A 23,477-nucleotide genomic window follows, 5' to 3' on the forward strand; every position below is an offset into this window, starting at 1 on the left:
CACGAGGACCTGGGCGGAGACCTCGCGGAAGAGGAGGCCGAGGTGGACCACAACGTGGCCCGACCGCACCGCCGTCCAGCAACCTCAACGGGGCCCTGCGCTGGCTGTGCAGGCCCGCATGTACGCAGCATGTGCCGATTCCGCGACGCGACTTGCCGGGTCTGCGGAAAGAAAGGGCACATCGCCCGGGCATGCCGCTCAGAGCCGGATTCCGCGTCCCACCCCGTGGCCGGCGAAAATGCCTACCGCCAACCGAGGGCGGCCCAAGGCAACAGAGGTCAGCGTGAGGTGACCAGCCGCCAGCGTCGCCTGGAGACAAACAGCACCCGGACCGTCATCCTAAACTCCACGAGGAACGGACCCAAGGAGAAGATACGGCTGAGGGTAAGCATAGAGGGGGCCCCTTGCACCATGGAACTGGACACAGGGTCGTCGCTCTCTATAATTTCAAACGCGACCCTCAAGCGACTTTGCCCGCACGGGGGACCCCCTCTCCGCCCTTTGCCCTACATAGTCAAGGATTACATGGGAGGGCGAGTGCCGATCAAGGGGGTGGGGGATTTTCATGTTTGCTTCCGGGACTTTGCGGGAAAATTGCCCCTTGTAATAGTGGAAGGGGAGCGCACCAGCCTGTTGGGGTTAGACTGGGTCGAGCCGCTGGGAATCACGATCGGCGGTATTACTCAAATCCAGCGGCTCCAGACCACCGCGCTAGAGGATATCTGCGGGGAATTCCCAACAGTCTTTGACGCGTCGCTCGGTCGCTACACCGGGCCACCAATCTCGTTGGCCCTCGACCCCCAGGTGGCACCCATTCGCCTCAAGGCCCGGCGGGTCCCGTTCGCCCTGAAGCCCCGGATAGACGCGGAGCTGGACAAACTCCAGGCGCAAGGCGTGCTCGAGCCGGTTCCGAACGCGCGTTGGGAGACCCCGATCGTGACGCCCATCAAGGCAAACGGGGACATACGAATCTGTGCGGACTACAAGTGCACGCTGAACAAGGCGTTGCAGCAGCACGCGTACCCAGTACCGGTGATCAGCCACCTCCTCGCGTCCCTAGCAGGGGGTAAGGTTTTCGCCAAACTTGACTTGGCCCAAGCGTATCAGCAGCTGCCCGTTGACACGGCAGCCGCGGAAGCGCAGACAATCGTCACTCACCGGGGGGCGTTTAGAGTTAAGCGTTTGCAATTCGGGGTCAGCGTGGCCCCCGGAATTTTCCAGAACCTAATGGAGGACCTTCTCAAGGGGATTCCGGGGGTGATCCCATATTTTGACGACGTCCTCCTGGCCGGGAGAACCGTCCCGGAACTCGCCAGCCGACTCCGGGAGGTCCTGCACCGATTCTCCGGGGCCGGGCTGAAGGTGAAGCGGGAGAAATGTCGTTTGGGCGTCCCCAAGGTGGAGTTCCTGGGTTTCCTTATCGACGCGGAAGGGGTCCACCCGACCGAAGACAAGGTGAAGGCCATCCAGAACGCGCCACCGCCGAAAACCAAGCACGACCTCCAAGCCTTCCTGGGCCTCCTGAATTTCTATCATTCCTTCTTGCCCAACAAGGCCACCGTGGCAGAGCCTTTGCACAGGCTCCTCGACAAGAAAACTCCCTGGGTCTGGGGTCCCTCACAGAAGGCCGCGTTCGCCTCGGTCAAGCGACTCCTCACGTCCGACAGTGTACTGGCACACTTCGACGAGGCGCAGCCGGTCGTCTTGGCCTGTGACGCATCGCAACATGGCATCGGCGCCGTCCTAGGTCACCGCCTGCCCGACGGCCGCGAGGCCCCGGTGTCCTTCTACTCGCGGACCTTGTCATCGGCTGAGCGGAACTACGCACAGATCGACAAGGAGGCGCTCGCTATCGTCGCTGGAATTAAGAAATTCCACGACTACCTCTACGGCCGCCGGTTTACGATCGTCACGGATCACAAGCCCTTGCTCGGCCTCTTCACGACGGACCGCCAGACGCCCCAGATCCTGTCCCCGCGGATGCTGCGCTGGTCCATTTTTTTGCATGGATATGACTTCAGCCTCGTTCATCGGCCTGGCAAGTCCATCGGGCACGCCGACGCACTCAGCCGACTGCCGCTACCACAGGTCGACGCAGACCCGGCCCCTGCTGCTGAGGTGTTGCTGATCGACTCCCTGCCTCAGCAACCCCTGCGATCGGCGGACATCGCCGCGCACTCGGCCAAAGACCGCCTCATCGCCCGAGTGCTCAACTGGGTGTGGAGGGGATGGCCAGCGGGCAAACAGGACCCAGATTTTGCCCCTTTTACCGCCAGGCAAACGGAGCTATCGGCACACAAGGGGTGCCTGCTGTGGGGACACCGAGTGGTGGTGCCGCCCAAGCTACGCCAGCGGGTCATGGAGGCGCTGCACGATGGCCATCCTGGCATCGTGCATATGAAGGCACTGGCTCGCAGCTACGTTTGGTGGCCGGGGCTGGACAAGAACATCGAGTCCTGGATAAGCGGCTGTCGGACCTGCCAGGAGAACCGCCCAGAGGCGCCGCGAGCACCGCCGCGGACATGGGAGTCGGCCAGGAAGCCTTGGTCCCGCCTGCACATCTACTTTGCGGGGCCATTCCAAGGGCACACATTCTTGGTCGTCGTGGACTCCTTCTCGAAATGGCTGGAGGTTGTTCCGGTCTCGGCCATGACGTCGGCCGTGGTCATCAGGAGCCTCCAACGCCTGTTCGCGACCCACGGGCTCCCCGACACGATAGTCTCCGACAACGGAGCCCAGTTCACGTCCGCTGAATTCCGGGCGTACTTGGGGCAGCACCTGATCCGCCAGGTGACCTCAGCACCATTCCATCCGTCAACTAACGGGCAGGCTGAACGGATGGTCCGGACGACCAAGGACGCGTTGTCAAGACTCCCCCAAGGAGATTGGCAGACGCGCCTCACGCAGTTCGTCGCCCGCCAGCACACCACGCCATCCTCGGCAACCGGGAAGAGCCCGGCGGAACTACTAATGGGCCGGAGACTCCGAACCCTCCTGGATCGTCTACACCCCGACCATGACGAAACCCGGGAGAAGGGCCACGAGAATCCCTCCGCGCCACGCGCCTTTGCCCCAGACGATCCGGTTTACGTCCGGAACTACAGCGACGGGCCCAGTTGGATCCCTGCAACCGTCACACACGCGACGGGACCCGTGTCCTACGGGGTCCAGGGCGAGGACGGCCGGATCCTCCGGCGACACGTGGACCAGGTGCGCCGCCGGGACAACTCCGTGCATCGGGAAGGCGACACCGCCAACCCCGTCCCTGACGCTACCCCCGGCGGGAGACCACCACTCTGCAGTCCAGCGGCTGAGCCGAGGGCACCCAGCTCGGAGCCCGCAATAGCCGACGCGGCGGCGGACCCTAGGAGCGCGGCAGTACGGACTGAGGTCAGTCAACCCGTGCCGTCTCCAGAGCCGCGCCGGTCGGGGCGGACCCGCGTGCCCCCCAGATACCTACAGGACTTTATTCACCACCTCCTGAGTGACTATCTAAGGGGGGAGGGGTGTTGTGTATGTGACTCAGCAGAGGGCTGAGCTTGGGGTCTGGAACAGGATCCAAGCTGCCCCGTTGAACAGCCAATGAGTTTAAACTAATCAGGCGCGGCTGAGCCAATCAAGGTCCAGCCTAGGGCGTGTCCACCTCTGCCCTGTGTATATATTCAGGGGCTTGACCAGGCAAGCCCCAGTCAACGTGGTTGCTTCCATCTGAAATCACTTCTTAAATAAAAAGAGCTGTTTTGCACGACTGCGTCTCGCTTGTTCCTGTTCGAACTCACTATTTTACACCTCGCAAGGTTGTTGTGAGGATAGAGGCAGAGACCACCATGTATTCTGCCCAGACCTCCTTGGAAGAATATTAGGATAAAACCGAGGCTTATCATCCACAATGGATCGAGGGCCCCTCCCCAAGCCAGCTAGCACATCAGTTTGCTCCCCATTAACCCCTGAGGCAGATTGTAGCCTGTTGAATGGGAAGGGTGGGAGAATACCGCTGTCAGCATATGCTGTAACAACTGGTTTTAGAGTGTATGGTTTTATGTGTAAAGGGATTTTAATGTAGGGTTATATTATTGTTACCCACCACGAGCCTGCTTGTACAGGAGTGGCGGGCTATAAATTGAATAATAAATAAATACATACGTTTATATTCTAATGAGCACCCCGGTAGTATCTGGACAAGAGAAATGTGAGTCTCCAGAACAGGAGGGGGCAACTTCTGGCCCCTTTGCCACCAGGAGCCCAAAGGACCAATTTGCTTGGCACCCTGCTTGGGTGGGGGGAAAGGCAGTAGCACAGCATACCTGTCATAGCCTCTCAATGCTGAGCTGGACATTATCCAGCCTCTTGGCTTCTAAGCAGCATTTGCTTGAGTGAGGAATCATGCAAAATCCATGTCACCAAAACTAAGCCTTTAGAGCAGTGGCTCTCAACCTGGCGGTCGGGACCCCTTTGGGGGTCAACCAACCTTTTCACAGGGGTTGCGGAAGGGCGAGCAGCTTGGCGGAGAGGGGGGATGGACACCACTGGGGCCACAAGATCAGCATGGTGGGACAAGAGGCAGAACTCAACTGAGAAACCCCGGGAAAAAAACCAATTTATGTACAATCATGAACAATAGATCTTCACACCATTGGTCAGTTCTGGTTTAATTTCTGTGAAAGAACACTTGCATAATTTTATGGTTGGGGGTCACCACAACATGAGGAACTGTATTAAAGGGTCGTGGCATTAGGTTGAGAACCACTGCTTTAGAGCAGGAGTAGTCAACCTGTGGTCCTCCAGATGTCCATGGACAGCATTTGCTGGCAGATGGGAATTGTAGTCCATGAACATCTGGAGGACCACAGGTTGACTACCCCTGCTTTAGGGCATGTTCATCCCTTTGTCTTTGTCTTTTTTTTTTTTATTCTGCCTCCAAAATCTCTTCTCTCCTATACCTGTTTGTTGTCTTCCCAAAGCCTATTAAGGGCATTCATTCTGGCCAGACTAAGGGGAATTCTGCACAAGTTAAATTTAGCGTTATACTTACCTTCCATGGATGCTTTTGCACAACGTTGTACACAAGCTGCCAACTCCTCACCAAGATCCCACTACATCGTTCCATTTGTAGCGGGACAGGGGAATTGCCAAAAGTGGATTCCCCCCCCAGAAAAGTATGTGCCTGCTGTGAGTCAGCAGAAGACATGTGCATTGTAAAAATAGCGCTATTTGTCCTCCGACTCATCACAAGTTCCCTACTTCCAGGTTACGGGACAGCCTGTTTTTTTGTTTGTTTTTTAATGCTGAGACACCTGGAGCAACACGGAGGTATTTACGTGGCTTGCCCTGGTGATCTCACTCAAAAACCACTACCCCTTTCAGAGTGGCTGAAAGCATTCCCCTCCAAATGTCCTGAGCTTGAACTGTGATTTTTGTAGCACAATTGTGATCTGAACTGGGCCACCATATGTCTGGTTGTAACTGTTTTTTTTTTAATGCTTGAGGATACACAGTCAAAATTCCCAGTGCACTGTGGAGTTATGGCCTGATAGAAACTTTTTATCCCATATGTTAAACTTACGGAGAAGAGCTGGATGCATTAATGTATGTTTCCTTCAGATTGCTCGGCCATCTCCCAAAGATCTTTCAGACTGGCTAGAATCAGGGGTATCCAAGGATTTCAAGGCAGCCAGCAAGTTGGTTATTTAACCCTTTGGGCAACATTTGGCAACCCAGTGAGTCCCCATAGCTAAAGTGTCATGCAGATGAGAATGGGACACATTTCTCACAATCATAGAATCATAGAATAATAGAGTGGAAGGGACCTCATGGGTCATCTAGTCCAACCCCCTGCACTATGCAGGACACTCACATCCCTATCGCTCATCTACTGTAACCTGCCACCCCTTTGCCTTCATTACAAGGAATCCAAATGTGAGAGACACCAAGACCAAATCCTTTTCGTAGCATCTATGTATGCATGTATGTTTGGGCAGCCCACGCTAGCCTGATCTCATCAGCTTTTAGAAACTAAGCAAGGTGGGACCAGGTTAATACTTGAATGGGCGATCATCAAGGATGTCCAGAGTTACTACACAGAGACAGGCACTGGCAAACCACCTCAGTTCATCCCTTGCCCTTGAAAACACTACAGATCACCCGTCAGGTTCCCAGTCAACTTCTCAAATAAACAGACTTGGCATGTCCAGGAAAAGTGGTTTATTGAAAAGAAACAAACTAAACTCACAATACGTTTTGTTAAGACTAAATTGCAATACCAATACAGATCAATTTATTCCCCTTCTGCCACCTCACTTCAATAGGTAACCTCCGCACGTTCCCAGGCACATTGTTACACCCAGGTGTGAACCCCAACCGCCAAGCCCTTTGGCTCCAAGGACAGGAATCTGGTGCTGCTTCAAGGACAGGAAACTGAAGCTTCTTCTCCTCCCAACACCCATCTATCCGTATAAAGTCAACACAGAGCCTACCTAGAGATCAAAGTGAAACTAAAACAATCCCCCACTCCCCAGACATTCCCAAATCATCAAATGATTCCTCCATCCCACTGCCTCCTGCAGAGCACATAATACAAAGAATGCACACAGGAAAAATTATGGCAGGATGCAGGTGCAGACCCAGATCCAGACATCACCAAAAGTAATTTGCGTGTGTCTGTTGCTGCCATCCTATTGGTTTTTAGCCATATGATGGTTTTCTATGTTCTATGGTGAATGGAAGGTGGCGTGGTATAGTCCTATCTTGTCAGATAGGAGAAACTAAGCAGGATCACTACCTGCAAGGGAAGCCACCAAGGAAGACTCTGCAGAGGAAAGTAATGGTGAGCCACCCGTGCTTCTTAGTTGCCTTGAAAGCCCCTTGCTGGGGCAGCCGTAAGTTGGCTGGGACTTAACAGCACTTTATTGTTAATGCCTATTTGGCCGCCATGTATCAGGGTAGAAACGTCAGTCAATCAGTCATCGCCAGATTCTCCTGGTCATTTGTTAGACACTGAGCTCCCTGCAAAGTCACTTTCTTTCCAACATGTTCTGACACAGATTCCCCCCCCCCCCCCCCGCTTTCTGAATGTACTTTTGGAGTTCAGTTGTATAACGAAGTTTGATTACATAACTGAACTCTAGGTTCCTGAAAGGTAATCGGCGTATCCTGAGAACAATCCAAAACTGAAAGATCTCCAGGCTGAGATAAATAACCCCCTCCCCCCCCTCCCAAAAAAAAAAAAGAGTGTCGATATTTGAGATTTGGCACTGGCTACTTCCTGGAAAATATTTTCTCTTCTGTGATTCTACAAGATGTGTCATCTAATGTTGCAGAGCCGAGAAGCCCAGTTGTGCAAAGAAGGAAAAGTCCCCCATGTCACCATAGTGACTCCTTCCTTGACAGTCCCTTACCCGTGTCATCACAAAGCAGCCACATCCGGTCTGTCTCAGGATTGCTTATGAGGGGACACGAGAGCTTCCCGTCTAGGTGTCCAGATGTGGTGCAGCTATGGTAAGTCTTGCCACGGAAGACAAACGGGAAGGCACAGTCCGATTCTGATTGGGAAAGAAGGGCAAGGAAGGAAGTAGGTTAACCACTTTTGCATGGCTTTTCCTCTTAGCAATGGAAGCAAAATTAATCTTTGCAGGAACCACACATGGCTAAACTTTTGATGAATCACCCCAATATTACATTAGCCAGCACCTGGGTCATGACATAGATCTTCAGCAAGGCCTGTGCATGCCAACGAAGCATGGGGTTGCCAACTGCAACTTGTGAAAGTTCTGGAGATATTTGGGAGATAGAACCAGGGGCAGGGGGGGATATGGTGAATGGAGCACACTGTAATGCTATAGCGTCGCCCTTCAGAATAATCCATTTTCACCATGGGTACTGATCTATGTAATCTGGGGATCAGGGCAGAGTCTGCACTTACTTTGTTTATTCCATTGTCAATCCTGTTGAATTCAGATCAATTTGAACTCGAGTCTACCTCTCCCCCCCCTCCCCATTGAAACAGGAAAGTGTTCTGCACGTGGTTAGGGAGGCTCAGAAGAGGGGAGAGAAGCAAATGGAGACTCTTTCTTTGTTTTCTTGAAGGGGGAGAGAGGATCGAAGAAGTCAGAGAAGGGAGGAAAAAATCCTTTCTTTTCTTGAAGGGGGGGGAGAGGATCTAAGAAGGCAGAAAAAAAATCCAAGACCGACAGAAGTTGAGAGAAATTAGGGGCTTCTCCTTTAAGGCAAGCTTGTCACATGGCCACCTGTGGCCAATCATGGGTTCTCTACCAAGGAGGAGAGCCCAGATTCAAAACAATGTGATTTTAAAATATATTGAGGATTAAAAGCACTCTAAGATATCGCACAATAAAGGTAGGGTCACTCCAGATCAATCCTTCTTGCTGAAGAAGGAAAATTTAAATTGCTCCAAATCCAAACAGAAATCGCATTCTGTGGAGAGGGCAGGGACTGAATTGACCTGGGATTGGAATAAAAGTTCCATGCAGTTTACACCCAGGTGTAATTCTGAGAGAACTCCAGGCCCCACTTGGAGGTTGTAGTAGTGGCTCTAAAGATCAAATAATAATGCCTCCAAAAGTGTGAAAAAATATTTTATAAAATACAAGTAAGCAAGCATAAGCAATAAATATGTAAATTTACAAGGTTGTATACAAAAGTCCTCTTTTATACAAAAGAGCCTCTTGTGGCGCAGAGTGGTAAGGCAGCCGCCTGAAAGCTTTGCCCATGAGGTTGGGAGTTCAATCCCAGCAGCCGGCTCAAGGTTGACTCAGCCTTCCATCCTTCCGAGGTCGGTAAAATGAGTACCCAGCTTGCTGGGGGGTAAACGGTAATGACTGGGGAAGGCACTGGCAAACCACCCCGTATTGAGTCTGCCATGAAAACGCTAGAGGGCGTCACCCCAAGGGTCAGACATGACTCGGTGCTTGCACAGGGGATACCTTTACCTTTACCTTTATACAAAAGTCCAACAGATTTAGTATAACAGTAAGATCAAAATGAAGGCCAAATGAGGATCCAGGAATACCCCATTTCATAAAATATCTTCTACAGTGGACTCAACAGGACAAATGTAATACTATCAAGTTCCTCAAAGGGAAAATAGAGACTTAGAATTCCCCCAAATGAACACATTTATTACATTAGCTAGTTCATCTTTCAAGCTGCACAGAGCCTGTTCAATTACTACCCCATTTTTCCTGTTGGGTCCACTGCAGAAAACATCATGCTACCTGCATGTGTTTTATCTAGGGTTGCAGTTGGAGGTGGGGGAATATTCTGCTTTGGAGCCTCTCCCCCCATTTCAGGACTATCAGGAACCAGGGGGAATTACCCCACTAAAAAAAAAAAAACATGCAAGAATCCAGAAATAAACATGACATGCGTACATCACCCATGACTGACATAGGGACGTTGGTAACATTGGGGACAATGTTCTGTTTTTTGGGCATAACTCTATGGTAAGAAGCTAATTCTACCATAGAGTTTTGCCCAAATACCAGACACGTTTATTTCTTCCCTCCCTGCTCCTGGTAAGTATGCTTCCATTCCCTGCCCTCTGGTCCATTGCCCTGGCAACATTCGTTTTATCCTCACAACCACTCTAAGATGCAGGCTAGGCTGAGAGCTTGTTTCCAGTGGCCCAGCCAGATTCCAAGGGGATTCAAACCTGAGTCTCCCTCATCCAACACTCTAGCCACTACCCACACTGCCTCGCAGTGCAGTAAACTGCACTAAAGTTTGCACTGCCATGCTGCTGCCATGATTCATCAGCAAGTGATCGTTGGTGTGAGAGGCAGCACAACAACAACAAAATGTTTTTCTCAATAAAGGGACAAAGCAAACATGGACCGTGCCCAGCTCCTCACTTCTCCCCTACACTTCCCACATGCTCACCATTGCAAAATCTCCATGTGGAACCAGTGTCCAAGTTTGGTGTGGTGGAACACCATGCTTTCCCATCAGTGCGGCCCACTGGGATGCAGCTTTGGTAAGCTCTCTCCTTATAGATGAAAGGAAAGACACAGCCAGTTTCTGGATGAAAAACCAAAAAAAAGTGAGAGGGAGGGAAGGAAGGAAGGGTGCAACTGAAATGCTTTTCAATATGCTGGACTGCGAGGTGCTTTTTTGTTATTTCAGGGAGTGGACTGAATTCCTGGAATTCTTTGCCATAGATCCCTTACTGTTTTCCCCCCTCCAAACTAATTCCCAGAATTCCCAATGGAACCACAGCACACTGTATGATAGCATGGCAGCCATGCACCTCCCTCCCTAATAGCCATTAAGAATGAGGGCAGGTAGGGGGGAAAGGGAGAGGCCATGGCTCAGTGGCACAGACAGTCCCAGGTTCAATCCCCAGCATCTCCAGTTAAAGAAGTTGGCAGTAAGTGATGTGAAAGACTACCTGAGACCTAGGAGAGCTGTTGCCAGTTTTAGTAGGCAATGCTGACCTTGATGGACCAGGACAACTTCATGTGACAACCAGAAAGAAATTATATAGAAATTATATAACACAGGGCCTGGATATTTCTCATAAGTAGCACTGATCTCACAGAAGAAATTATATAGCCTGACTAAATCCAAAAAACAGCTAGCCCTAACCAAACCTAACACAGGCTCTTCAAACTCGTGACAATCGGCTGTTCTGGGAACTTGTGGGAGAGGGCTTCAGAGGCACTCGATCTGCACCAAACTCCACTATTAATATGGAATCTTGGATAGATCATTTCTCTAAAGTCTTCTATGATTCCAACCTTCCACCTGATGGGAATGAAGAATTGTTAACACCCAGGTGTCTCTACTCGTCTCCAGACGAAGAAAATGAAATCAGAGAACTCATTTCCAAACTCCGATGTGGCAAGGCACCTGGCCCTGATGGTCTCCCACCAGAAATCTTTCAAAAATTTGCCAACTATTGGACCCCACTCCTTGCTTCACTTTTCACCAAAATAAACTCCTGTGGCTCCTTCCCTGCCTCCTGGAAAGAAGCGGTAGTCATCCCAATTTTCAAAAAAGGTGACCCAAACCTACCAGCTAACTACAGACCTATCAGTCTCCTTTCTGTCCCTGGTAAAATCTATGCTAGACATCTTAGATCCAGATTAGTGAAGTGGTCAGCTACCAAGGTGGGGCCAGAACAGATCAGTTTTATGACATGAAAGTCCACTCTCGATCACACCCTGACCCTCTACCATCTTGCAACTAAATACACCTGTGCCAAACAGGGCAAGCTCTATGCCGCCTTTCTTGATCTGCAAGCTGCTTTCGATTCCATCCCTAGAACTCGACTATGGAAAAAACGATTAGACATCGGAATGGATTCCAGACTTTTGCACCTCATTTGCAACCTTCATACAAATACTGGCTGCTGAATCCACAGTGCCAGGGATGGGAAACTTTCAGATAGAATATCTGCCAACAGGGCTGTGTTTTAGCTCTATTCAAATTTTATATATCCAATCTGGCTGAAAATTTTACGGTAATCCGTTGCCATGCTCCAACACTGGGAAGCTCTCCGGTCCCCCTCCTTTTGTACATGGATGACACAGTCCTCCTTTCTCGTACCAAGGTTGGCCTAAAAATCCTTCTCCAAGCTTTTTCAAGCTATTGCAATCAAAATCAACTCTGGATCAACTTCACTAAATCTAAAATAGTTGTATTTTCTAAATCCAGAAATCTCACCAAGTGGCAAATAAATGAACATTTCATTGAGCAAGTGCACCATTTTAAATACTTAGGAGTCCACTTCCACCACTCTTTGAAATGGACCCTACATTGGAACCAAACATTAACCTGCACAAATCTCAAGGCAAATGCAATAGCAAGAATTTACTTTTCTAAGTAAAACCTCCCTGCTGCTATTAAGATCTTTCAAACTGTGCTGATCCCAAAACTTTTCTATGGCATATCAGTATGGGGTATAGACCTCCCTGTAGGAGTAGAGAGGCTGCAATCTGCCTTTTTTCATCAATTATTGGGTCACCCCAAATGCATTTCTGCCTCCACAATATACTTGGAGATCGGTGTCATCCAATTGGCCTCTCTAGGCTGGCTCTGTATCTTTAAATACTGGCTCCGCCTGAACTTTAGAGCAAAAGCTGGAAGCTTAGTCTACCTTATGTTGTCCGATAAATTTCTATCACCCTAGTTTGTGAAGATTAACATCAAACTAGAGTCTTTAGGCCTGTCTATTGAGCTCTTGGGAAACCTTGAAGAGAACCAAGCTTACAACACCATCAGGCAACGAATCTTGGACATTGACTATCAAAACACTATTGCTGGAGCACGCAAAACATGCTTTCCAATCTTTTTTGATATCTATCTCCCAGCAAGAAGGATCCTGGAGTAAAATCGTCTTTCCTGAAGAAATTTTTTATGCTAGCAAGGCTAAACCTCCTACCAACGGCAGTGACTAAAGGTCGATATGCTAAATTCCAATATGCCAACAGACCCTGCTCATGTCCTGCCAAGAAACCTGAGTCAGTGGAACATGTTCTCCTCCTTTGTGAGCAACACAACCGTCTTAGAGAACGCTACATATATCCTCTCATGCGGGTGAACAAGATTCATGGTCCCTGGACAGTAGTGCACTCTCTTTTACTGGATCACAATCTTCAAATAACCAAAGGCATTGCAAAATCCCTCCATGAGATTTTCTCCAAGTGATCTGGGATTTGAATTGCTTTGTCCTTTATATAGATATTTTGCTATAATTATGCCAATAAAGGTGTTTGACTTTGACTTTGAACTTCCAAATTGATTTTGTAATCACTGCTACCTTCATTCTGCAGTAGATTTTCCTGTTTCACACAGGAAAATGGAGCTGCAAAAGCACATTGAAAGTGTATGAATGATAAAGGCTATGGACTGTCATTACTGGCACCTTGTAAAGAAGGTGGCGAAAGAAAATGGGACAACAAAGGACAATGCACTATTGTGGAGCATGGCAAATTTGAGGGAATATTCCAGGGCCTGGAAACACCCACCCCCTTGCACCAAAAATGCTCAGATGTGACCTTCAGCCCCTTTGCCAATCCTTGCTTGGCCTTATGAAAAGAGATTCATCATAGCCATGTCACTGGCATGCCTTGTCTTAGATCTCCCTTTGTGATGAGGCCACACAAGGAAAGGTGAGGTACCCTACACTGCTTAACCTCCAGGACAGCATTATGACTGATGATTATGCATATCATGATTGTGTTACAATGATGATGGTACAGAAAACCACCTGTCATAATAAGAGACTCAAATCCTCCAGGACAGGAAATAATGAAATCAACCCATAGGTTGTTCTCCTCTTGTGTCACAGAAATTATGACGGCCTAAAGTCACCAAGTCCTTGGGTCATGTCCTTCTCATAATTTTCTGCCACTATTCTGTCACAGCTTCGTTCTGCACCTGAAAGTGCTGCCATGCCACACATGTCAGCATTTGAGGGAGGAAAAGTGCTTAACAACAAGTTAGTCAGAGGTCTGTGTAACAAGATATGGAGCAAAGGAGAGGAGACATTGCATCAGACTTCCTAAAAATACAAGTAGACATCATGCAATAGAGACTTTTAAGGGACCAACTATCTGACTCAGCATTAAGCAGCATCTCATGTTCCACCACAAGTTCCCTTGTGTTCAGCTCTTACTTGTGACAGTGCAAAATGTCCGTTGCTTGTCAACATCATAGTTTCTGGTGGTGGAACACCAGAGCTTTCCATCTGCCTGTCCATCTTCTGTGCAGCTCCTGTAGTTCTGGCCATTGTAGATGAAAGGGAAGACACAAGAAGGCCTTTCCTGCCTTGTATCTGGACCTGGATTTTTTTTTAATGGAATAGGAAATAAGCATTTTAAATGGCAAGGAGATCCTCACACCTGAGGTCTCTATTCCTTTCTTCATTGTCAACGCTACCCAGTTTTACAGAAGTGATTATAGACTCCATCATTTATTTAAAACATTTGAATGCCACCTCTTCAGAGATACACTTGCAAAACAAGGCAGAAACATGAAAAATAACCAGCCATTTAAAAAAGCACAGAAAAACTCAGGGTATAAAACAGAATGTGACAGTTCCCATCTGCATATTCATCTCTTGTGTGAATGAGTTGCAATAGAATATACAACTTCTATGGTGCCATCTTAAGAACACTTTCCCAGTAGAAAGCCCCATTGAATAAACCTCAGTAGGATTTTGAATAGTCCTGCTTAGGTGTGTCCTGTAAGTCAACTAGCCACTTGGGTTACAAATGCATTGATCTGCTTTACAGTGGCCCCTTCTTTGGTAGCGATTTGCTTTTTGACCACAAGGAAGATTTTGTGGGGGACCGCATTGGCAAAAGCACCTCAGTTTAATCACTTGCCTCAAAAATCCTATGGAGTTGCCACAGATTGGCTGTGACATCACAGCACTTTACACACACACACACACAAGTGTGTAAGCTGCTGAGGCACATCAATGTAAAACAATGTACATGTATACAAACCAACTAATTCATAGGAAATTTAGGCTTGTGAGCCAGTTCATGCTCATCCCTACTCATCGGGTCTCAATCAAATTAAAGAGCAATAGGTTTAGAAGAGATAAATGAAAGTACTTCTTCACCCAAAGAGTGATTAACTCTTGGAATTTACTGCACAAGAAATGGAGGTGGCTACAAGCATAGACAGCTACAAGAGGGAATATGAATAAACATATGGAGCAGAGGTCCATCACTGACCATTAGGCACAAGATATAGATGGGACATTGTCTGGGGCAGTGATGCTCGGTATTGGAGGGCAACAGTAAGAGGGATCTGAAGTTCTGGCCCCACTGGTGGACCTCCTGATGGCACCTGGGCTTCGTTAAGAAGGGTTGTGATGACAACCCATAATGGTGCAGAAGTCTCTCCGGATGACCACACAGTTTGGAGTTGTCTAGCAAACTAATGTATAAAGAGTTTATTGTGCCTGCAGGGTCTGTTCCTAGAATATAATGCCCTCATCCAAATATCCCTCCTGATGCCCGTTCTTGGTAGAGAGCACTGTACTGTGTGACAAACCTTTGCAGGACAGCAGAAGTTGGAAGTCTCACCTGTGAGAGTTCAGGCACTGTTTTCATTCCCTTTGCAACTTGATTGCTGGATCCTAAATGGATGTGCACACTGAAAGAGCCCCTTGGGGATATCTGTTTTGCCCCAATATAGTAGTTAAGAGGGGAAGCTGAATTTCTCTCCATATTTGGTGTTCCACTCAATATGCAGAACACCTTCCCCTCCCCTTGCCTGGCCACACTGCATGGATTTGCTATCTACATAAGGACAGGGACATGCCTGTGTCACTCAAGATAGACACAGCTTCATTGGCATCTGGTGACATCAAGATATGGCCAGAACCTTTTTCACAACCAATACATCTGCCAGAAGCCTTTTTTAAAGAAGTCTGCTAGAAAGTTGCTTGTTGAAAGAATGCTTTTTGGGGGATGGGGAGAGGTCAATGCAGGGGCATGTAGTTAAATTAAAACAATCTCACCCCCATTTGAAGCCATCTTGTATAATCACCAAAAACATATATGCAATTCAGAAGCCATGAGGCTTTGGATGCAATGTCTCCTCCCCCAAATCTGGCTCAACCTTACGGTGAAAATTCTGAAAAAAACTATTGTAATGGATACAAAATGTCACATTCCTGCAACATGATCTCTATGCAGATGGGTGTAACCAACAATAACCCCATCTATTGTTCTCCTCTTACCTGTGATGTTGCAATAAATCCATTTCTTATCCACATCATAAGTGCTGGTAGTGGCACACCAGAGTTTCCCATCACTCATGCCCTCAGCAGTACACGCACTGTAGGACTTGCCTTTGTAGATGAACGGGAAGGTGCAAGGTGGACTTTCTACATCTGGATCTGGCCCTGAATTCCAAAAGAAGAGCGGGCAAGATTTGCAGACACAGATCATCCTCGATTCTACATCAGGACACCACCACACAAAGTTTCTCAGGAAAGCAATACTTATGGGCTGCCCAGATCTTTTATCCTCCAATTGGTGCTTTAGGGTAAAATAGAAGATACAGATTAAGAAGATGGTGCCAAAGGCTTCATGGCAAAGATGAGTTTTGAAAAGCAACCTGAAACAATTAAAAAGTAGCATTGCACAGGTGCTGAGGAATAAATGTTAGGAAAGGTGAATGGGGAGGTGATGGCAGTTCCATGGAGTCCTCTACTTTAACCCAATTTTTAAAATCAGATATCAAGTCCTGGATCTTCCAAGGGTGGGTGGGCAGACATTTCTACCTCCTCTCCTTGAAAACACATGAAGCTGCCTTCTACTGAGTCAGATCCCTGAACAATCAGGCTTATTATTATCTACTCTGAATGACAGCTGTTCCCCAGTAGGATCACAAGAACAATTCTTTCATGTCACTTATGACCTGATAAAAGGGGACACTGGGGACTGAATTCAAGACCTTCTGCATGCAAAGCAGATGCTCTCCCACTGAGCCACAGTCTCCATCATTACCTGTGATTTGACAAAATTTCCACTTCTTGTCTACATCATAATTACTGGTAAGGGCACACCAGAATGTCCCATCACTCCATCCATCTGTGGTGCAGCTTTGATAAGACTTGCCCTTGTAGATGAATGGGAAGACACAAGGTGGACTTTCCATATTCTCATCAGGCCCTGATAATTAATAGATAAATAAATAAATAGATAGATAAATAAATAAATAATACATTCTGCAAAATAAGGAAAAATCAGGCAGAAATGTCTTTGGAACAAGCAGTGGGACCTCCTGTCAGAAAGATTTAAATCTTCCCCTCTGGACATTACATGAAGTAAAGAGCAGTTTCTCCCTTCTTCCACATAGCCTGTAGGAGAACACACCAAGCGATATAACAGCACCACATGCAATATTTCCTTAAGCCCTGCCACAATGAATTGAGCAAGAAGTGACGGAAGCTGGTTACAGGGCTCAGATGCTCAGATTTACTTTTGCAACTGGAGCACCTGGGATTGTTTTATCAAGATGAACAATAGTGAGATGTTGAGTAGGATTGCCAACTTGAGGTGGGGCCTGTAGATCTCCTGGTATTGCAGTAGTCTCCAGACTGTAGAGATCAGTTCCCCTGGAGAAAAAAATCTACGTTGGAGGGTCATCTCTATGGCACTGTACCTTGCTGAAGTCCCATGGCTCCCCAAACCCTACTGCCCCCAAGGTCCTTCCACAAAATCTCCAGGTATCTCTAAACCCAGAGCTGGCACCCCTAGCTGTGGGGAGAAACGTAAAGCCTTTCTTCCATTGCTGGAAACCATCATTGAGCTCCTTGGACCCCAGTTGGGAAAATAAAATAAAAGTATCTGAAAGTTTTCCATAGCCAGAGGAAATGCAGCCTAAGGGTGGCAATCTCCAAAGAGAAAATAGCAGGGAAGAAAGGGTTAAAGTTTCCTCCCCTTCCTTCTCCTTGATAATGCAGTACCTGAGGCTTGAGCTGCAGAACTAAAAATCGTTTATGTAAAATAAACATGGAAGAAAAGACAAAAAGCCACATTTCTGCTTTAGTATATGCAAGATGGGGAGGACGCAGATAAGGGTGAAACTGAATTGAGAAGATTGCTGACTCCTTTTTTTTAGAAATCCATACGAGGAGACAAACTTCCTGTCATATATGAGAAAGAGATTCCCAAAATGTGCCCTCGAAGACATATTTTTCAAAATAAACTGTTTTTTAAATGTACAGCTGAAAGTAAAGCTGATTAAAATATTCAGTCAATAAAAGGTCATTTTATATCAACTATTTCATACCTTTTGTGGTTTGGCCAGGGTGTGCTTTTCCAGTGTCTAACGTAGTAACTCTTCCTGTTGTCAGCTCAAAAATCTCAGGTTCACTTTCACTTCCCCCTTGCGTAAAAGAATATGGTCTGATTTTAATAATAATCCTTGCAAAAGATTTTCCAAAACACAGTGGGGATTTCTAAATATACATATGGCTAATATTACTTTAAAGGTAAAGGTATCCCCTGTGCAAGCACCGGGTCATGTCTGACCCTTGGGGTGACGCCCTCTAGCGTTTTCATGGCAGACTCAATACGGGGTGGTTTGCCAGTGCCTTCCCCAGTCATGACCGTTTACCCCCCAGCAAGCTGGGTACTCATTTTACCGACCTCGGAAGGATGGAAGGCTGAGTCAATCTTGAGCCGGCTGCTGGGATTGAACTCCCAGCCTCATGGGCAGAGCTTTCAGACGGCTGCCTTACCACTCTGCGCCACAAGAGGCTCTTAATATTACTTTAGTAACTTTCAAAGAAATGTGTAATAAGTTAGAGGGAATTTGATATTTATTTTTCATACCCATTTTACCTGGACATGGGACAGCTTTCCCAGTATTTAGGGTAGACTCTTTTTCTGTCAGCACTTGGAAAATCCATTTTTCAAATTTGCTTCTTCCTTGGGAGGAAAAAGTATCGCCTGATTTTAATCATGTCTCTTGAGGAGGATTTTCAAAACACAGCAGGAATTTTTTCAATATGCCGACTGAAATTATTTTCATAAATAAAACTATGTTATAATTAAAAAAAAAACATTGGTGTTTGATATTAAATTTTTCAAACCTTGTGTTGCTTGACTGTGGTCTAGTTTTCCAGTGGTTGATGTGGCCCCTCTTTCTGTAGTTGATTTGAAAACTCCTGTTTCACGTTTGCTTTGCACTTGAGAAAACAGATAATTGTATAACATTCTGAGTCCCTTGAAGGAGACATTTTTACACCATGCTTCTAACTACAATTTTAAAAATAAATATATTAGTAAAAATATATATTAAAAAGAAAAGGGAATTGAATATTGTTTCTGTTTACCTTGTGTGACTTGCCTTTGATCTGCTTTTTCAGAGTCGAGTGTGGCTGTCTTTTCTGATGTCGTTTCAAAAATTCCCGTTTCAACTTTGCTTCTCCCTTTTGTTAAAAAGGAGATGGTCTAATTTTAATAAACTTTGAGGGAGGTTTTCAAAAACACTTTGAAGATTTTTACTTTTTTTTTTTAAGGTCACATAAATATTTAAGAAGTTTTATGTAATGCTGGGAGCGATCGAGGGCAAAAGAAGAAGGGGACGACAGAGAATGAGGTGGCTGGATGGAGTCACTGAAGCAGTCGGTTCAAACTTAAAAGGAGTCCAGGGAATGGTAGAGGACAGGAAGGCCTGGAGGATCATTGTCCGTGGGGTCGCGATGGGTCGGACACGACTTCGCACATAACAATAACAACAATGTAATTTGATATTATTTTTTAAATCATTGGTGGCATGACCTTGGCCTACTTTCCCAATGTCTAGAGTAGTTGATTTAAAAATTTCCATTTAAGTTTTGCTTTTCCCCTGTGGAAAAAATATTGTCTGATTTTAATATTGCCGCTTGAAGAAAGATTCTCAAAACACAATGGGGATTTTTACAACATAATTCTGGCTAAAATTATTTTCCGATATAAAACGAATGAAAATATTTAATGCATAAAAAGGGACTGGAGATTTATTTTTGTCCCTTTTGTGTCTTGACCTCAATGTTTCTAGAATCTAGTGCCATCCCTCTTTCCATGGTAAGTTTGTAAATTCCTGTTTCAATTTTGTTTCTCCCTTGTGAGAAAAGTATGTGTGAATCTTTATTTTTGTACCAGATTCTTGTTTTTTCTGCACTGAATTTTCCACGTTAAAATGAATATATTGCTGAAGCTATTTTTCTGTACAAATGGTGTTTAAATATAAATTATAATAGAAACAAAAATAATCAATGGCAGTAACATTGAGGGGAACTGAGACCAATATCAATGATAACATATAACATTAAAACAAACACAAGAAGCTGTCTTGGCTCCTTAAAACAGGCATCTCACTTCTACAACTTTGAACTACCTGGAAATGTCCTAAGGGCAAACATGGTGCCAGTGCCTGTACTATATATTTTAACAGTGAGTAGCTCCCATCATCTAGGAAAAGAGAGTGAATATCAAAGAGAACATGGCTGAGAAGTCCAAAACCTTTCTGCCACACTCTCTTTCCTTCTCTGCCTATCTTCAGTGCTCAAATATGGTTCAGCCGAACATAGGATTTTCAAGCAAAGAGTATGTGAAGAAGTAAGTACAGGGAGAATCTATGGCCCTTCATCCAACACACCCTATTTCCTGTTAAAACTGGCCCTTTCCCACAGAACCTGCTCATACCCCTTGTTTAAAACCCTTGAAACCACAGCCACCACATTTCCATTGGCCCTCAGGAGTCTACGTTGACAAAGATGGCTCTGGAATAGCTGTTATCAGTTACTAGGCTTCCTCCTGCTCCTCCCATTCTTCCTACCTGAGGGCTCACAGTATGTCCACTTCAAGTCAACATCATAGTTGCTGGTGAGAGAGCACCAAAACTTCTTGTTAGAAATCCCGTCCGTTGTGCATGAAGTGTAGGAAGTGCCATTGTAGAGGAAAGGAAAGACACAAGGCCCCTTGGGATTTGCATCTAGTCCTGGATAGAGGAGGGGGAGGCAGAGATACACCATTCCTCAGAAAATATTGGTATAATAAGTATGGTGAACAAAATACTCCACTGGACTGAAAAATGGGCTTGGATTTCAATGCATATCCCATTTCAGATACTTCACAAGGTCATAAAGCACATCTAGCCCTGTTCCATGCCAAGTCTGCTCTGTGCATGTATCAGTGACACACACCAATTGGGATTCAGCATGCTAGCTGAACTTGTAAATAGTTTCCATTGATACATGAAGCAGTTGAGACCCAAGAATGGTATTTGATCTGAATATGGTATTTGATCTGGTCTATGATATTTGATCTGAATATCCACACATCCCCAAAGTTGAGTCATCTGGTACTGGACTTGCCCATGAGTAGCATTTCAGTCCATCTCCTACAACATGGAATGTAAAGTTGGTTAAACTATCCAACTCAAACCAGGGAGAACTGGATTTAAAACTCTGTTCTTCCAAAGAAGCTCACTGGGTGGCCTTGGGCCATGAACATTCTCTCTGCATCACCTAACTCACACTGTTCTTGTTGTGAGAATAAAATGGAGGAGGAGAACTAAGTAAACTCCTTTGGGTCTTCCCGGGAGGAAACATGGGATATAAATAAATAAAACAAAAGCTTTGGCAGGTTCTGTATTGCAACAGGAAGCACAGGAAACGTCTATAGAAAGTTGCATCTCCCTGGTTCACCTGAGCAATGGGCTTACAGGGTGATAATATAAAGCTTCAATGCTCACAATACTAATTTTTAGTAGAAATCTGGTGCCCTTATCCTGAAAGTCTGATTTACTTGGTAATAAAGAATGAGACATATTTTCAGCTGATGTCACACTATAATCCTGTACAGTTGGCATGTACCATATTAGGCAGCTGAGATCTGTATTTGTCACTTATTTCAGAGAACTGCCCACCCTCCCTCCATTTTTCTTACTAGTGTCAGCACAGTAGCTCCACTGAGGCTCCAGATCAAAGTTGCTTGTAGTAGAACACCAGAATCTTCCGTTTGTTTGGCCCTCATCTGTACAGGTGTAGAATATCCGGTTCTTGTACACAAAAGGGAAAATACAGGGCTTGCCATTAGAGTTGCCGCCATATTCTGAAAATGTGGAAAGGGAAAAGCCACAGTGATGTTGGAGAGAAATGTAGGTGAGAGAGAGAATCTGGCCCAATGAGATCCATTGTTCAGTGGAGATTTGAGCCTAGCCTAGCATAACCCATTATGCACACATTGGATAATGCACTTTCAGTGCACTTTAGAGGTAGATTTTGCTGTTCCGCATAGGAAAATCCAGCTGCCAAAGCACATTGAAAGTGCATTGTCCAATGTGTGCATAATGAACTCAAGTCTCTGCAAAACTGGTCCAGCATTTTAATTTAACCCCTGACCTGTCACCTAACCCTTACTTGCTTTAGACACACATAAAACATCTACACAGGCAAGGGGCGGGGTCAGAAACTGAAGACATCTCAGGACATTATCTCTAACTTTAACACCAACACAACTGCTTGTAATATACACAGACACATCCAGTAGTCTAAGATTGCATTTGTAGCTCCTTCAAAAATCTGCTTGCTTGCAGAAGTGGCAAAGGACAGTAAATATCTAGTCATGCTAGTGCTGGATGAAATGGGCCTGATGTAATTCTGCAGCTACAGGCTAACACATTCCACAGGGAGAGGTGATTCATTGCCTCGAAGGGGGTTTCTGGCACAATTCTCCACTACTAACCTTCAAGCGAACAGTGTTTCCACTTGCTGTCCCTATTAAAATTGCCAGTTGTGGCACACCACAGTTGCTCATCAATAGTTCCGTCCGTGGTGCATGAAGAATAGCGTTTCCCATCAAAAATAAAGGGGAAAACACAATTTGCATTATCTAAAAAGAGAGAAAATTAACAACAGCTAATCTAAGATACAGTAGCTGGTAAAAATACATTACATTGATCAGTCAGACATTTGGTGTTTCTTTATGACTGCTTCCCCAGAGACATTTTTGGTCCTACCCAGCTCATAAACTGTATTGGAACATCCATACAATTCTGGCCACTTCTCATTCTCTTCTCCGACACTGCTCTGATGTTTCTGGAAACATCACAGTCAACTGGGCTAGGCCTCCTTTGGCTGTGAAAGTGTAGATTTTGGAACCTCTCTGCTTGCTTTAGACACCAATTTCAGTCTTTATTCCCTCATGGCCAGGGATCCTACTGCCCAGCTTCAAAAAATAATAATCAATAACATATCTACATAACAGTATAGCAATACGCTTACTACATTTTTTAAAAAAGAGGGAGGAAAGCCTCCTGACAGTGTGAGAGTGGAGAATGGTGGGTATGATATCCTTGGAAGGGGAAGCTAGAGAATTTCCTTGTAGATACACTCCGTGGCCACCACAAATGCCTCTGTATTCCTAGTGGCAATGAGTCATCCCCTCCCACCACGTGGCAGCAGGTCCTCTCACAATTTGATCCTACCCTTCTTCCAGTGGCTACATGCATGATTTCCAGTCCTCCATTTTAGAAGAAGAGGAATTGATTCTTATATGCTGCTTTTCTCTACCTGAAGGAGTCTCAAAGCGGCTTCCCTTTGCCCACAACAGGCACCCTGGGAGGTAGGTGAGGCTGAGAGAGCCCTGATATTACTACTCGGTCAGAACAGCTTTATCAGTGCTGTGGCGAGCCCAAGGTCACCCAGCTGGTTGCATGTGGGAAAGTGGAGATTCAAATCCAGCTCGCCAAATAAGAAGTCCGCACTCCTAACCACTACACCAAGCTGGCTCTCTATTAGACCAAGCTTTAAAGTAGGTGAATTAGGATTAAGGTAGGGATTATTTATTTACATTCCATCTTTCTCCCCAGTGGATCCCAAAACAGTTTACATCATTCTCCTTTCCCCATTTTTCCCTCTGAGGTAAATTAGGATGAGTGTGTGACACTGGCCCAAGATCCATAGCAGAATAGAGATCTGAGCCTACATCCTAGTCCAGGGG

The 23,477-nt window shown here is 46.3% G+C and overlaps 1 protein-coding gene across 1 annotated transcript in view; it reads right to left on the reverse strand.

The window, feature by feature from the left end:
* Positions 1-23,477, reverse strand: part of LOC143825514 (uncharacterized) — a 47,251-nt gene that overhangs the window by 23,240 nt on the left and 534 nt on the right. The window contains exons 2-13 of the mRNA XM_077313541.1: positions 22,221-22,367; positions 21,423-21,587; positions 20,311-20,472; positions 18,824-18,919; positions 18,581-18,676; positions 18,321-18,416; positions 17,776-17,871; positions 16,488-16,652; positions 15,716-15,880; positions 13,634-13,798; positions 9,895-10,032; positions 7,363-7,538 (exon numbers count right to left, since the gene is read on the reverse strand). Coding sequence (XP_077169656.1) covers positions 7,363-7,538; positions 9,895-10,032; positions 13,634-13,798; positions 15,716-15,880; positions 16,488-16,652; positions 17,776-17,871; positions 18,321-18,416; positions 18,581-18,676; positions 18,824-18,919; positions 20,311-20,472; positions 21,423-21,587; positions 22,221-22,367 — 1,667 coding nt within the window. The remainder of the gene's footprint in view (positions 1-7,362; positions 7,539-9,894; positions 10,033-13,633; positions 13,799-15,715; positions 15,881-16,487; positions 16,653-17,775; positions 17,872-18,320; positions 18,417-18,580; positions 18,677-18,823; positions 18,920-20,310; positions 20,473-21,422; positions 21,588-22,220; positions 22,368-23,477) is intronic.

Source organism: Paroedura picta, chromosome 16 (assembly GCF_049243985.1).
Source record: "Paroedura picta isolate Pp20150507F chromosome 16, Ppicta_v3.0, whole genome shotgun sequence".
Taxonomy (NCBI): Eukaryota; Metazoa; Chordata; class Lepidosauria; order Squamata; family Gekkonidae; genus Paroedura; species Paroedura picta.